The 13,007-nt window shown below is 43.2% G+C and overlaps 1 protein-coding gene across 1 annotated transcript in view; it reads right to left on the reverse strand.

The window, feature by feature from the left end:
* Positions 1-366: 366 nt before the first annotated feature.
* The window catches only part of LOC124775408 (bone morphogenetic protein 8B-like), a 151,032-nt gene continuing 138,391 nt past the window's right edge, over positions 367-13,007 (reverse strand). Inside the window, exon 6 of the mRNA XM_047250241.1 lies at positions 367-2,157. Coding sequence (XP_047106197.1) covers positions 1,917-2,157 — 241 coding nt within the window. The 3' untranslated portion in view covers positions 367-1,916. The remainder of the gene's footprint in view (positions 2,158-13,007) is intronic.

Raw genomic sequence — 13,007 nt, forward strand, 5'->3', positions numbered from 1 at the left:
TCTTATGTCTTTGACAGTGTTGGAAGCGTAACGGCGTAATGGCGCATTGTTAATGTGCTAGAGTGTTGCAAAATATGTCAAGAGATAAATAGAACAAAAACGAACGCACTCGACCGGCCTCGTTTACTTCTCGGTCCTTGTTGAACACTGGATTATGTAAAAGGAACATAATTCATCTTGAGTAGGTTCTTTCGTTCAGATTTGATTTTGCTCTTATTTCTCTTTTTACTCTTTCTTCAATAATAGCTGTAATAGTTGTCTAGAAACATCGGTAGCGAAAGAAGGCTTGACTTACAGCTCGAGCTGGAACGGCACACATGGTATTTAAGAAGTTATTTATGGGCGAATGAAAGAATAAATCAGACGCTGTTTTTAGAATAGTGAATATTTATTGCTTTACAGACTCTTTTTGAATACACATAGAAGACAAATGATCTCCTCCCGGAGCCCCTCACGTGCCAAGATACGAATCTGTACAGAACTTGGCACACTCGAAGAACATTATTATGAGACGCTACACACACACACACACACACACACACACACACACACACACATGCACACACTAACGTGAGCACTCTCAGGCACACACATTCAAACTGGATAAAAAAGAAAAAAACAAGTGAGGAATGTTAAACTATTCAAACGTCTTGGAGCATAAGCTAAGATACGCTGGCCTCACGAGAATTGCTGGCAGAGAAAGTATATTGCGAAGTACCACCAGCTCCTGTCTCCAAGTGGTTTCTCTGCCATTTATAGCCGTATCCTTGATCACATATTTGTTGTTGTCTCTAAATCATGTTTTTATAATAACATTTTTTTATCTCATGGCACTAATTACAGGTTACTGACGAAAATTAATATTAAAAAAAACAGAGATCGGAGAAACAGAAGCCACATGGGTGGCGTTACTACATAGTTATATCTAATTAATACTAAATGGCGGCCATTAATAGCAGAAATGAGTTATACGGATACTATTTCAGCCAACATCCATAGAAAAAAGTTGCTCAAAAACACTTATTGCCCAGCATGAAAGTATCGAATTTCGTAACCAACAGCAAAATGTATTTTGTAATATCACTGAGAGATTATTAATAATAGGCAGACGACCCAATCACACAATAACTTCTAGATCACGGAGCAGGCGGTTCACTTGTGGCATGCATTTAAATAAATTATGTTTTCTTTGAAACCACAAAGAACTTCTAACTCATTAAAGACTACGGCACTGTATGATTGTTAGATGGTTGTTTGACGATCGGCATTTGTTTTCTACCTGTTGTGCTAAGCTTCTGTTCATCACTTTTTCCACTATATTTTCCATAGAAATTACTTATGTACCTCATGAAAGAATTTCCTCTTCAGTGGATGTGTGAACTCCATCGACAATTGGAACTGTGTCTACTATAGAGTAGTAATTCCTTTGCTTGTGTAATTGAGGATTTGTATTTAGAACTTTCTTTTACTTTTTGCCTGTATCTGCCAATTTACGTCTCGAGGACAGTGTTTAATTTCCCCTGGCAGATGAAGAAAGTAATCGACGACTCTACCATACGAATGAGAATTAACGCACACCTTTGTGACAGATTTCTTATATTCACTTAAATTTGAGCACACTTACGGTAAACTCTTCACCTAGGTTTTGCCTTAGGAAGAGTTCAAATACAAGGAGGCGTATTTGATTGAAGACACAGTATTTACCGACTAACTTAACTGTGATATTTAAAAGAAAATATTCAAAATTCGAAACCAAATAGCTGAAATATTCGGAACTCAGTTGCGTCCGAGCGTTCTCGTCAGCGGTTAATTAACTTTTACCATCTGCTGGAAATCCGACTGGGGCTAAAGTATCGCAAGTGATTAGAGATGTACGCAGCAGGCGCAATGTCGGGCCCACTGAGGCCACCGCTGGCCTAGTGGCAGCCGCAGCTCTCGGCTACCATTCCCTCGAAGCTCTTCAGCACGACGTTGTGGCTGTCGTCGAAATAGAGCAGAGTGAGTGGCTTGAGGGCTGCTGGCACGCAGCTGGGTCGCACCACGTCGGCAGCCAGCCCCAGCTGACGTGCCAGGCTCTGCACCGTAGCGTGGTTGGTCGGCCGCTGGCTCTGCCCGAGGGGGAAGTCGCAGTGGCCCCGGCACTGATACGCCGCGTACCTGCAACCACATTCCAAAATCGTCCATCTTGTTTACGGCACAGTACGATTACTATGGTGAGCATATTCTTCAGACATCAGCGATTAAGTTCTGCCCACTCACACAAGTCAGATTTCTTCGCTATTCGAATAATTGGTATTTGTTCTGGATCACAGTCTGTTTTGGATCACAGTCAAATGTACGGCGTTTTACTACGTCTCTCAGGCGTTTTCTCGTCAACTGTTGATGTAGCCATCCTGACCCGTTGACATATTTACCAAAACATTTAGGATGAAGATAAAATAGCTCGGTATTTAACCCTCCGCTGATGAGGAGCTTGTTGGAGTTGGAGCACAAGTTCGCATAGACAAGAATGAAGAGCGAAATTAAGAATCCTTTTCAAAGAAACCATTCCAGCATTTTTGTGAACAGATTTCTGGAATCTGCGGGAAACCTAAATCTGGGTAGCTGGACGGTAGAAACCGCCCTCTCGTGAATGCTCGTCCAGTACCTTAACCACTGCACGAAAGCCCACGGTGACCGAGAAGTCGCACACATCAGCCTCAAGTAGCGAAATAAACTTTGTAATGATGTCTTGCTGCATGATACTGTTCACCACATTTTTAAACGAAATGTTATATGGCACACCAACACTCCAGTTTTCTGACAGTGCAAGGTGTTTTCGTGAAAAAAAAAAACATGTCGATTTTCGGTTGTGTTTTGAGTGTTCATGTGGCCACGAAGGTGAAACACGCCCAGTTCTGCGTCTCCATGGTCATCAGCAATTGACCAAAACCATGTACATTAGCTATACGCTTTTCTTTATCTTGTGCCTTCAGTTACTGCACACTACGAACATGCTACACACAAAATTTTAACTTCAGAATCGCTTTATGAACACTACCGAACGAAATCTGAGATTGGAAAAATAGTCTCTTAAAACATTTCGGAGGTGAACGCTGCGTCACAGTCTTCACCTCAGCCGGCATAGAGTTCACCAAAGTAGCTGGTCTTCTGCTTCTTTTCATGTCTACAGTTGATCCGCATTTCGGTAAACGACGATTATTCTCGTTATTGTTGAATTTTCAGTTCTGCGGTATCTGGATATTTCCAACGACCTGCGTTTACAATACGTGAAAACTAAGAACTGGCGAAGTACTGTTGAACAACTAAAAGCAGTTTCTCTTGAGAAAACGACATATATACCAATCAATGAACAGCACAATACTACAGATGTCATATGACTTGTGCCCGTTACATTGGAGTCTGTTTGTTGTCGATAATACCCTTACTGATATCTTGTGATGGCTGATCAAACAAATGCAATGTAACTGCTATTTACACACTCATTTACGAAACGTAATTAAGAAAGACGGTACGGTGAATCAACTATTTTAGCAGCAACTGCTGACGCCACAACCATTTGATATAATTTGTCCGATAGTCTGATCCATCGAGAGGGTAGCGTCATGTTTGAACACGCTCTGACTTCTCAGTCAGGGTCCAGAGACGCTAGAGTGAGGTTGCGTTTAGTGTGTCTGTCGGCGCATCGTGGATTTCCAACAAAGAGCGAACATTAAGACCTGGTTCGAGTTGCAACAAAGTGCCAAAGAAAGCCATGAAATGCTGAAAATTGGTGTATGGCGATAATGCTGTAACTCTGAAGACAGTACAAGTGGTATGAGCGATTTAAAAGAGGAAACGAGTCTGTAGAAGACGTAACTTTCGGGACATCCATTACCCTCAAAAACGGATGAAAACGTGTAAAAAGTGGCAAAAATTTTTCGTTCAAACAGGCGAATACCTATTCGACAGCTTATCGAAGAGGTTATCGTGCCGTAAGCGCCAATACATAGCATTTTAAAAGATAGTTTGCAAATGAGGCGAGTGAATGCGAAATTTGCTCCCCGGCATATGAGTGAATGAACAGAAGGAAAATGTTGTGTCAGTTTGCACGGAATTGAAGGATAGTCTTCAATTATGCCCGAAGAGACATGGTGCTAAATCTCCAAAATTGTAACTGGAGATGAAACTTGCGTCTTTGGGTACGATCCTGAGACGAAAATTCAGAGTTCCCAATGGAAAACCATCAAATCTCCTCCCCTTAAAAAGGCACGTCAATCAAAATCGAATTTTAACGGCGTGTTCAGTGTTTTTTCCGATAGTGAAGGCTTAGTGCGATCAGAGTTCGTTCCTTGGGGAACAGTTATAACGCCGAGTTTTACAAGGACATACTGCAACGTTTGCGAAACAATATGCGAGACTAGGAAAATGGGCCAATGGCTTCCTTCTTCATCCGGACAACTCGCCGTGCCAATTTCGCTTTTAATTCGCTAGTGTTTGGCCGGAAACAATGTTCCTGTCTGTCCACATTCACCTTAATCCCCAGATTTAGCACCATGTCTCTTCGGGCTCTTTGCAAAAATTAAAATAGTTTTTAAAGGAAAAAGTTTTTACACTCTTCCTGACACTGAGAAGGCTATACAGCGCAGCTGAATGCCCTTGCAAAAGACGCTTTCAGAAATGCTTGCAGTCATGGATTCAACGATGGGATAATTGCATTGCTATCCAAGGACAGTACTTTGAAGGAGATAAAGTCAATTCCATGTGAGCTTATTACTTCGTCTCTACTAAAATTATTCACCGTATTTTTTGATCACACCTAGTATTTTTATGCGAGCGACTTTTCGATCGCGCTTTATATTTAGAAAACTCGACGTGACTTAAATCGAATCTACTGGGTGTTGACTTAATAGCTAGTCTATAGGATTAATCTTCGCCATAGACAAGGGCCTGAGATAAAACACAAGTACAGCTCCCTTTGTGTACTCACAAACATTTATGTCCCAGTACGAAGTAGTATTTTTAACAGATGGCAGCACTGTTAAATTCTGCCATGCTGCGATAATATCTACATCTGCATGACTACTCTGCAATTCACACTTAAATGTCTGGCAGAGGTTCATCGAACCACCACCTGACTATTTCTCTACCGTTCCACATCCGAGCAGCGGGAGAGAAAAACCAACACTTACATCTTTCCGTGCGGACTCTGATTCTTCTTATTGTCGTACGGTGTTCATTTCACGCTGTGTAGGTGGACGAAACAAACTATTTTCGCATTCGGAGGAGAAAGCTGGTTATTGAAATTTCGTGAAAAGATGCCCCCCCCTCCCCCAACGAGAAATGCCTTCGTTTTTATGATTAGTACCCAAACTCGCGTATCATGTCTCGCGATAATATAATGTGAGCTGTGCTTGTCTGAACTTTCTCGATGCCCATAACGCGCAGCAAAACTCCAGAAAAGAACGGACGAGAGTAGTGCAGGCAGTTTCTCTGGCTGATATGTTGCATCTTCTAAGTTTTTTGCCGATAAATTACAGTCTTTGGTTCGTCTTCCCCACGTTACAATTTAAGCTGTTTCTAATTGTGATCCGTAGGTATTTTATTGAACTAACAGCCTTTAGATATGAGTGATTTGTCGTATAATCTAAATTTAACGAATTCCTTTTAGTACTCATGTGGACGATCTCACACTTTTCATTATTTAGAGTCAATTGCCTCTTTCCGCGCCATGCCATCAAACTGTTTGAATGATCAGTTTGTTTTTCTCAACCATGCTGTAGTCGCTCGCAACTAAAACTGCCACAAAGTAATATGGAAGTTAAATATTGCGAACAAGTAAATGGCGCTGTCTGTATTCTGAAATGTTACAATTTTTATTTCTCTTATTTATTATCGAGCGACACATCTGGAGGATCATCCTTATTGACATTTTCAGAACGAACATAATGCCGGCTGCAAATGACCCATCTCACTAAAGTGACTATTACAATATCAACCTAATTCACATTTCTGGAGGCAAATTTGATAAAAGGTTTTCAATATACAATGCCGTACACTTCACAGTGATCTGAATTTGGTCCGAAAAGAACTAGTGCGAGTTTAACAAACCTCGCAGCATAATATCACAGAACATCTTATACGAAAACTATGTGTTCGAACGCTCATGAAGATGACTTGCTCTAACACTTTTGAAAATTGTAGTGCTCTGGAAGAAGTACCGAATAAATACAAACTATTAAGATTTATACAACTTCGAGCCAACAGTAAATAGTTAAGACTTCAGAGAGATAACAGATGCGGGTAGATACTTCTCCTTTATTAACGAGACTGTCAATGTTACGCTGAACTCAGCCACTGAAGAGCCACCAAACAAGACAGAAACATGAAAGTATTATCTACCTCCGGAAAAAGTGTTTTCATGCCGTGATACGAGGTATTTCTGATCGTGCAGCATTCTCACAGATGTCAGTGATACGAGTGTGATACTAGTGGAAAAACAGAGGGTCTACTCTACGATGACCGGATGCTGGTTTAGACATTGTAGAGATTAGAATGCCCGCCATCGTGTTTAATGGACTGTTGGGTTCAAACTATGATCTCGTCTCGTAAGCACATAGACAGCAACTGCAAATTTTAAAGCCCAAACTACAGATGTCGTATTATGGAAGGATAATTGCCAGCCAAATATGACGAGTAAGTGTGCCAGCTTTCTTTGAAGAGCATTAGATGCAACTGCTTCCCAGTCCAGTAAGTTTATTTTATATTTCGCCAAACGAAAATTTATGAGGTTGTTGTCTGTTGTTAACTTGTTCCTCACTCGCGATATTTACCAGTTCGACACGGAGCGGTAGCATTTCGTCAGAATATAGTATGTACTATACAGTCACACATGCACATTTCTGTTCATTGACGTGTTGTTTCAGAAGATAAGGATCCCTTATCAAGATTCAGTTAGTGATGAAATGGTGGTTGTTTGAAATTCGATAATTGATGCATGTCATCCGAAACCGGTTTCCATTAAATTGTAATATGCAAATGCGACTGTATACTGCGTTCTTGCTTGTCATTGTCCTTGAGCAACCACTATTGATGCTTTATGGACCCACTCGTACATTGCATACAAAGGGGAATTTCCAAGTAGAATATCACTAGTCTTTCCGAGTCGATGGCACGAAGTTTAGAGTCTCTTTCTACATTGCATCTGAATTTCATAGGCTTCACACCATACTTAATTATTAAAGGCAGTAATGACATACGTCCGCCTTCGTAGCTGAACAGTCAGCATGTCTGACTACAAAGCGGAGGACGCAGATTCAGTTCACGATTCTGCCAGCAATTTTACTTGTCGGGAGCACTAGAACGGGGTGCAGCCATCTTCTTGAGGCCAACTGTGGAGCTACGTCAAGGGCTGGAAAGAGGCTATGTATGGCAGACGTTGAAACGGTGGCCGGCCAGCAACGCGTTGTCTTCTAGGTCTGATCACCAGTTGAGTGAGAAATCATATGCACGTCTTTAATCATTCGTGAACTATAATTTACCTGATCAATGGTATAAAGTTCATTTCAAACTCATCTATTGGCGGCAGCTTACTTCACAGGGAGCCTGCATAGCACGAGATTGTTGTCATGTAATGAAAAGCAACAGTTCCGCGACAATGCCTTTCCAATATATCGCACCCATTAGAAAACATGTTACACCTAGGCAGTATACACAATGACCTTTATTATAAACTTGTGCTGGATTTCGCCAGGAGAACTGAAGGTAACGGATGCCCCTACCGTTATTGATGTATGTGAAGTGTCTTTAGGGTGTACCTTGAGGCAGCTTATCAGCTGTACTCCTCATAATTAATTGTCATCAGTCTTGCTGTCGACTCGTTGTTAGGCCATCAGTTTAATTATCTGGCACCTGACCATGTCAAATAACTTTGATAAGGGGTGATAGATTATAGGGTGTATAAGACTCTACATGTGCCAAAACAGGATCAGTCTAAAATGTAATTGAATCAGAGGTGGAACAAAAAATTGTGTCTACAGTAAGATACAAGTTAAAACAGCAAATGCCTGCTCGCACACAGGTGTCTACGACGTACATAGTACATTATGAAATTAGTTGAAAGCAGCGTACCGACACACGAAAGAAGCCACAAGCCACAGGCGCATGACAACAGATCCCAACAAAACGGATAAACCTGCATGAGAAAGGATGGGTATATCCGCGAGCAAGACGTGTGCGTTAATGGGTCAGGGACAGAAATCGTATGGACTGGGTCAGACAATGAGGATGTGCGAGAACTACAACAGCCAGTTATACAGTGAGAAGTAGGCTTTCGATGTCAATTCATTTTGTTCATTCAGATTTTTATTGGAGTGTTGCTTGTACCCGTAGAGTTATATTTCCTCCAGAAGATTCAGTAGGCGATCCGTCGGCAGTATTTAGGGCTTGCATCTTTTTATCTATATTGGTTACGGCATGCTTGCATTCAGTAACATGTAGACCAAATGCAGTTTTGTCTACCCGTCTGCTCAGCATAAAATGCATTACAGTCATTGCAGTGTATTTTGTAGACTGCTGAATTTGGAAATTTGTTATATTTCTTACCTTTATTGCTTTTAAGTTGAAGTTTCGGAGCATTATGTATTCGAAAACTACATCTGACGGTTTTTTATTTTCTTCTTTTTTCTTTATCTTATTGTGTGGTCACATCACAAAGCCATCTGAAAGCTATCTGAATAACAGTTCATGCCCTAGTTATAAACTTAATAAAATATTGTAAGTGAAATTGAAAGCAGCATACACGATTCACGAAAATTTGGAAATTAAGAACAGTTGTGAATTTTCTGAAGCTATCAAACATACACTCCTGGAAATTGAAATAAGAACACCGTGAATTCATTGTCCCAGGAAGGGGAAACTTTATTGACACATTCCTGGGGTCAGATACATCACATGATCACACTGACAGAACCACAGGCACATAGACACAGGCAACAGAGCATGCACAATGTCGGCACTAATACAGTGTATATCCACCTTTCGCAGCAATGCAGGCTGCTATTCTCCCATGGAGACGATCATAGAGATGCTGGATGTAGTCCTGTGGAACGGCTTGCCATGCCATTTCCACCTGGCGCCTCAGTTGGACCAGCGTTCGTGCTGGACGTGCAGACCGCGTGAGACGACGCTTCATCCAGTCCCAAACATGCTCAATGGGGGACAGATCCGGAGATCTTGCTGGCCAGGGTAGTTGACTTACACCTTCTAGAGCACGTTGGGTGGCACGGGATACATGCGGACGTGCATTGTCCTGTTGGAACAGCAAGTTCCCTTGCCGGTCTAGGAATGGTAGAACGATGGGTTCGATGACGGTTTGGATGTACCGTGCACTATTCAGTGTCCCCTTGACGATCACCAGTGGTGTACGGCCAGTGTAGGAGATCGCTCCCCACACCATGATGCCGGGTGTTGGCCCTGTGTGCCTCGGTCGTATGCAGTCCTGATTGTGGCGCTCACCTGCACGGCGCCAAACACGCATACGACCATCATTGGCACCGAGGCAGAAGCGACTCTCATCGCTGAAGACGACACGTCTCCATTCGTCCCTCCATTCACGCCTGTCGCGACACCACTGGAGGCGGGCTGCACGATGTAGGGGCGTGAGCGGAAGACGGCCTAACGGTGTGCGGGACCGTAGCCCAGCTTCATGGAGACGGTTGAGAATGGTCCTCGCCGATACCCCAGGAGCAACAGTGTCCCTAATTTGCTGGGAAGTGGCGGTGCGGTCCCCTACGGCACTGCGTAGGATCCTACGGTCTTGGCGTCTATCCGTGCGTCGCTGCGGTCCGGTCCCAGGTCGACGGGCACGTGCACCTTCCGCCGACCACTGGCGACAACATCGATGTACTGTGGAGACCTCACGCCCCACGTGTTGAGCAATTCGGCGGTACGTCCACCCGGCCTCCCGCATGCCCACTATACGCCCTCGCTCAAAGTCCGTCAACTGCACATACGGTTCACGTCCACGCTGTCGCGGCATGCTACCAGTGTTAAAGACTGCGATGGAGCTCCGTATGCCACGGCAAACTGGCTGACACTGACGGCGGCGGTGCACAAATGCTGCGCAGCTAGCGCCATTCGACGGCCAACACCGCGGTTCCTGGTGTGTCCGCTGTGCCGTGCGTGTGATCATTGCTTGTACAGCCCTCTCGCAGTGTCCGGAGCAAGTATGGTGGGTCTGACACACCGGTGTCAATGTGTTCTTTTTTCCATTTCCAGGAGTGTATAATCATTGCTGATTATGCAACATAACATCAGACATCGCGTGATATCACTAACCTTTATGTAAGTGTTCTCATTAACGAAACCATTGAGCTTGTAAAGCATAATATACGGCCTCATAAGAAATGTAGTGCAACAGAAACCATTGTATTCAATGAAATGCATGCGCTTGTGCTGTCCTACAACTTATTCTCTTTCAACAATAAAAGAGATTGTCAAAAACAACGTCTTGCTATGGGCGATAGATTCGCTGACACACACCAGATATTTTTATTAATGACTTAGAAATAAAGTTTTTAATAAATCCCAAAACTGTAAAGATCAGATAGTTTACTGTAAACGCTATGTAGACAACATCTTAGTAATATTAAAAGATAACACAAACAGTATCAACGGCTCTATACGATAGCACCCCAGAATTAACACTACCATTAAAATAGAGAAAAACATTTCCATTAACTATTTGAACCTGACGACCACTGAAATTGACAGCAGATGTGCTAGACTTTTATACAGGGTGTTTCCGTAGGAGAATGCAAATTTTAACAGGAGATAGAGGATGCTCCACTGAACGATTTGTGCTAGGGAACCTGAGGTTGGAGAAGCCAGCATAAGGAGATAACAGGGACAAAATCACATCATTGTGTACTTTTTTATTTACATTAGTTACAGTTAACAGCAAATACTATAACTGACACAGTGAACGTACCATTGGTACCGTATCTTACAAAATGTGCTGAAACTGACGGTCCTCAAGCTCAATGCAAGCGTGACATCGGTGACCTGACAAATATTCGTGGTGTGTTTCGAATCACATCACAGACAGCTACAATTCTGGCAGCTAATTGGATCTCCGTATTCACCGGGGTCTCATACACAAATGACTTTAGATATCCCATTAGAAAACAAACAGGGGATTCAGGTCAGTTGACCTCGCAGGCCATGGAATAGAACCTCCCATTCTCATCCAGAGACCAGGAAATGCAGCATTGAGATGTTTGCGGACATCCACACTGAAGAGAGGCGATGCATCGTTATGTTGTATCCATGTCCTCTCACGAACAGCCAAGGGTATGTTCTCCAACTCATACAGAACTCTTCTCACGAACCTCAACTAAACAAAACCTGCATCATGACTTCCTACTAAATAAACAGCACAGTACGTTTAAACGTGTAAGCATGTTAGTTGTAAATAAGCTGGAAAACAGTAATGCTAGACAAAGCGGTAGACAAGTTTACTTCCATATCTCCTTAAGTTGGCTTCTCCGACCCCAGGTCCCCTACCTCAGTTCAATAGAGCATTGGTTATGCCCTGTTACATTTTTGCACGCTCTTATGGAAACACCCTGTACAATACATATATGCACCGATACTATTATTCAAATCACGTCGTGTCAACGCATGCGATATACACTGAAGCGCTAAAGAAACTGGTATAGGCATGCGTGTTCAAATACAGAGTTATGTAAGAAGCTGGTATAGGCATGCTTGTTTAAATACAGAGGTATGTAAACAGGCAGAATACGGCGCTGCGGTCGGAAACGCCTATATAAGACAAGTGTCTGCCGCAGTTGTTAGATCGGTTACTGCTGCTACAATGGCAGGTTATCAAGATTTAAGTGAGTTTGAACGAGGTGTAATAGGCGGCGCATGAGCGACGTGACACGGCATCTCCGAGGTAGCGATGTAGTAGGGATTTTCCCGTACGACCATTTCACGAGTGTGCCGTGATTATCAGTGTGTGCCGTTAATATCAGGAATCTGATAAAACATCAAATCTTCAACATCGCTGCGGCCGGAAAAAGAACCTGCAAGAACGAGACCAACGACGACTGAAGATAATCTCTCAGCGTGACAGAAGTGCAACCCTTCCGAAAATTGTTGCAGATTTCAATGCTGGGCCATCAACAAGTTTCAGCGTGCGAACCATTCAATGAAACATCATCGATATGGGCTCTCGGAGCCGAAGGCCTACTCGTGTATCCTTGATGACTGCACGACACAAAGCTTTACGCCTCGTCCGGGCCCTTCAACACCGACATTGTACTGTTGATGACTGGAAACATGTTGCCTGGGCAGACGAATCTCGTTTCAAATTGTGTCGTGAGAATGGACGCGAACGCGTATTGAGACAACTTCATGAATCCACGGACCCTGCATGTCAGCAGGGGACTGTCAAACTGGTGGAGGGTCTGTAATGGTGTGGGATTTATGCAGATGGAGTGATACGGGACCCCTGATACGTTTATATACGACTCTGACAGGTGACACGTACATAAGCATCCTGTCTGATCAGCTGCATCCGTTCATGTCCATTGTACATTCCGACCGACTTGGGCAATTCCAGCAGGACAGTGTGACACTCCACACGTCCATAATTGCTACAGGGTGGTTCCAGGAACGCTCTTCTGAGTTTAAACACTTCCACTGGCCACCAATCTCTCCAGACATGAACGTTATAGAACATATCTGGGATTCCTTTCTACGTGCTGTTCAGAAAAGATTTTCACTCCCTCGTACTCTTACGGATTTATGGACAGCCCTGCGGGATTCATGGTGTCAGTTCCCTCCAGCACTACTTCAGACATTAGTCGAGTCCATGTCACGTCGTGCTGTGTCTGTGTGTTCGCAGGGGCCCTACACAATATTAAAGCAAGTGTGCCAGTTTCTTTGGCTCTTTAGCGAAAAAGCCCGTATTTTACTTAAACTGTATGCGGACTGATTCGCTTGCCACTCGACAGCCAAGA

Source organism: Schistocerca piceifrons, chromosome 2 (genome assembly GCF_021461385.2).
Source record: "Schistocerca piceifrons isolate TAMUIC-IGC-003096 chromosome 2, iqSchPice1.1, whole genome shotgun sequence".
Classification (NCBI taxonomy): Eukaryota; Metazoa; Arthropoda; class Insecta; order Orthoptera; family Acrididae; genus Schistocerca; species Schistocerca piceifrons.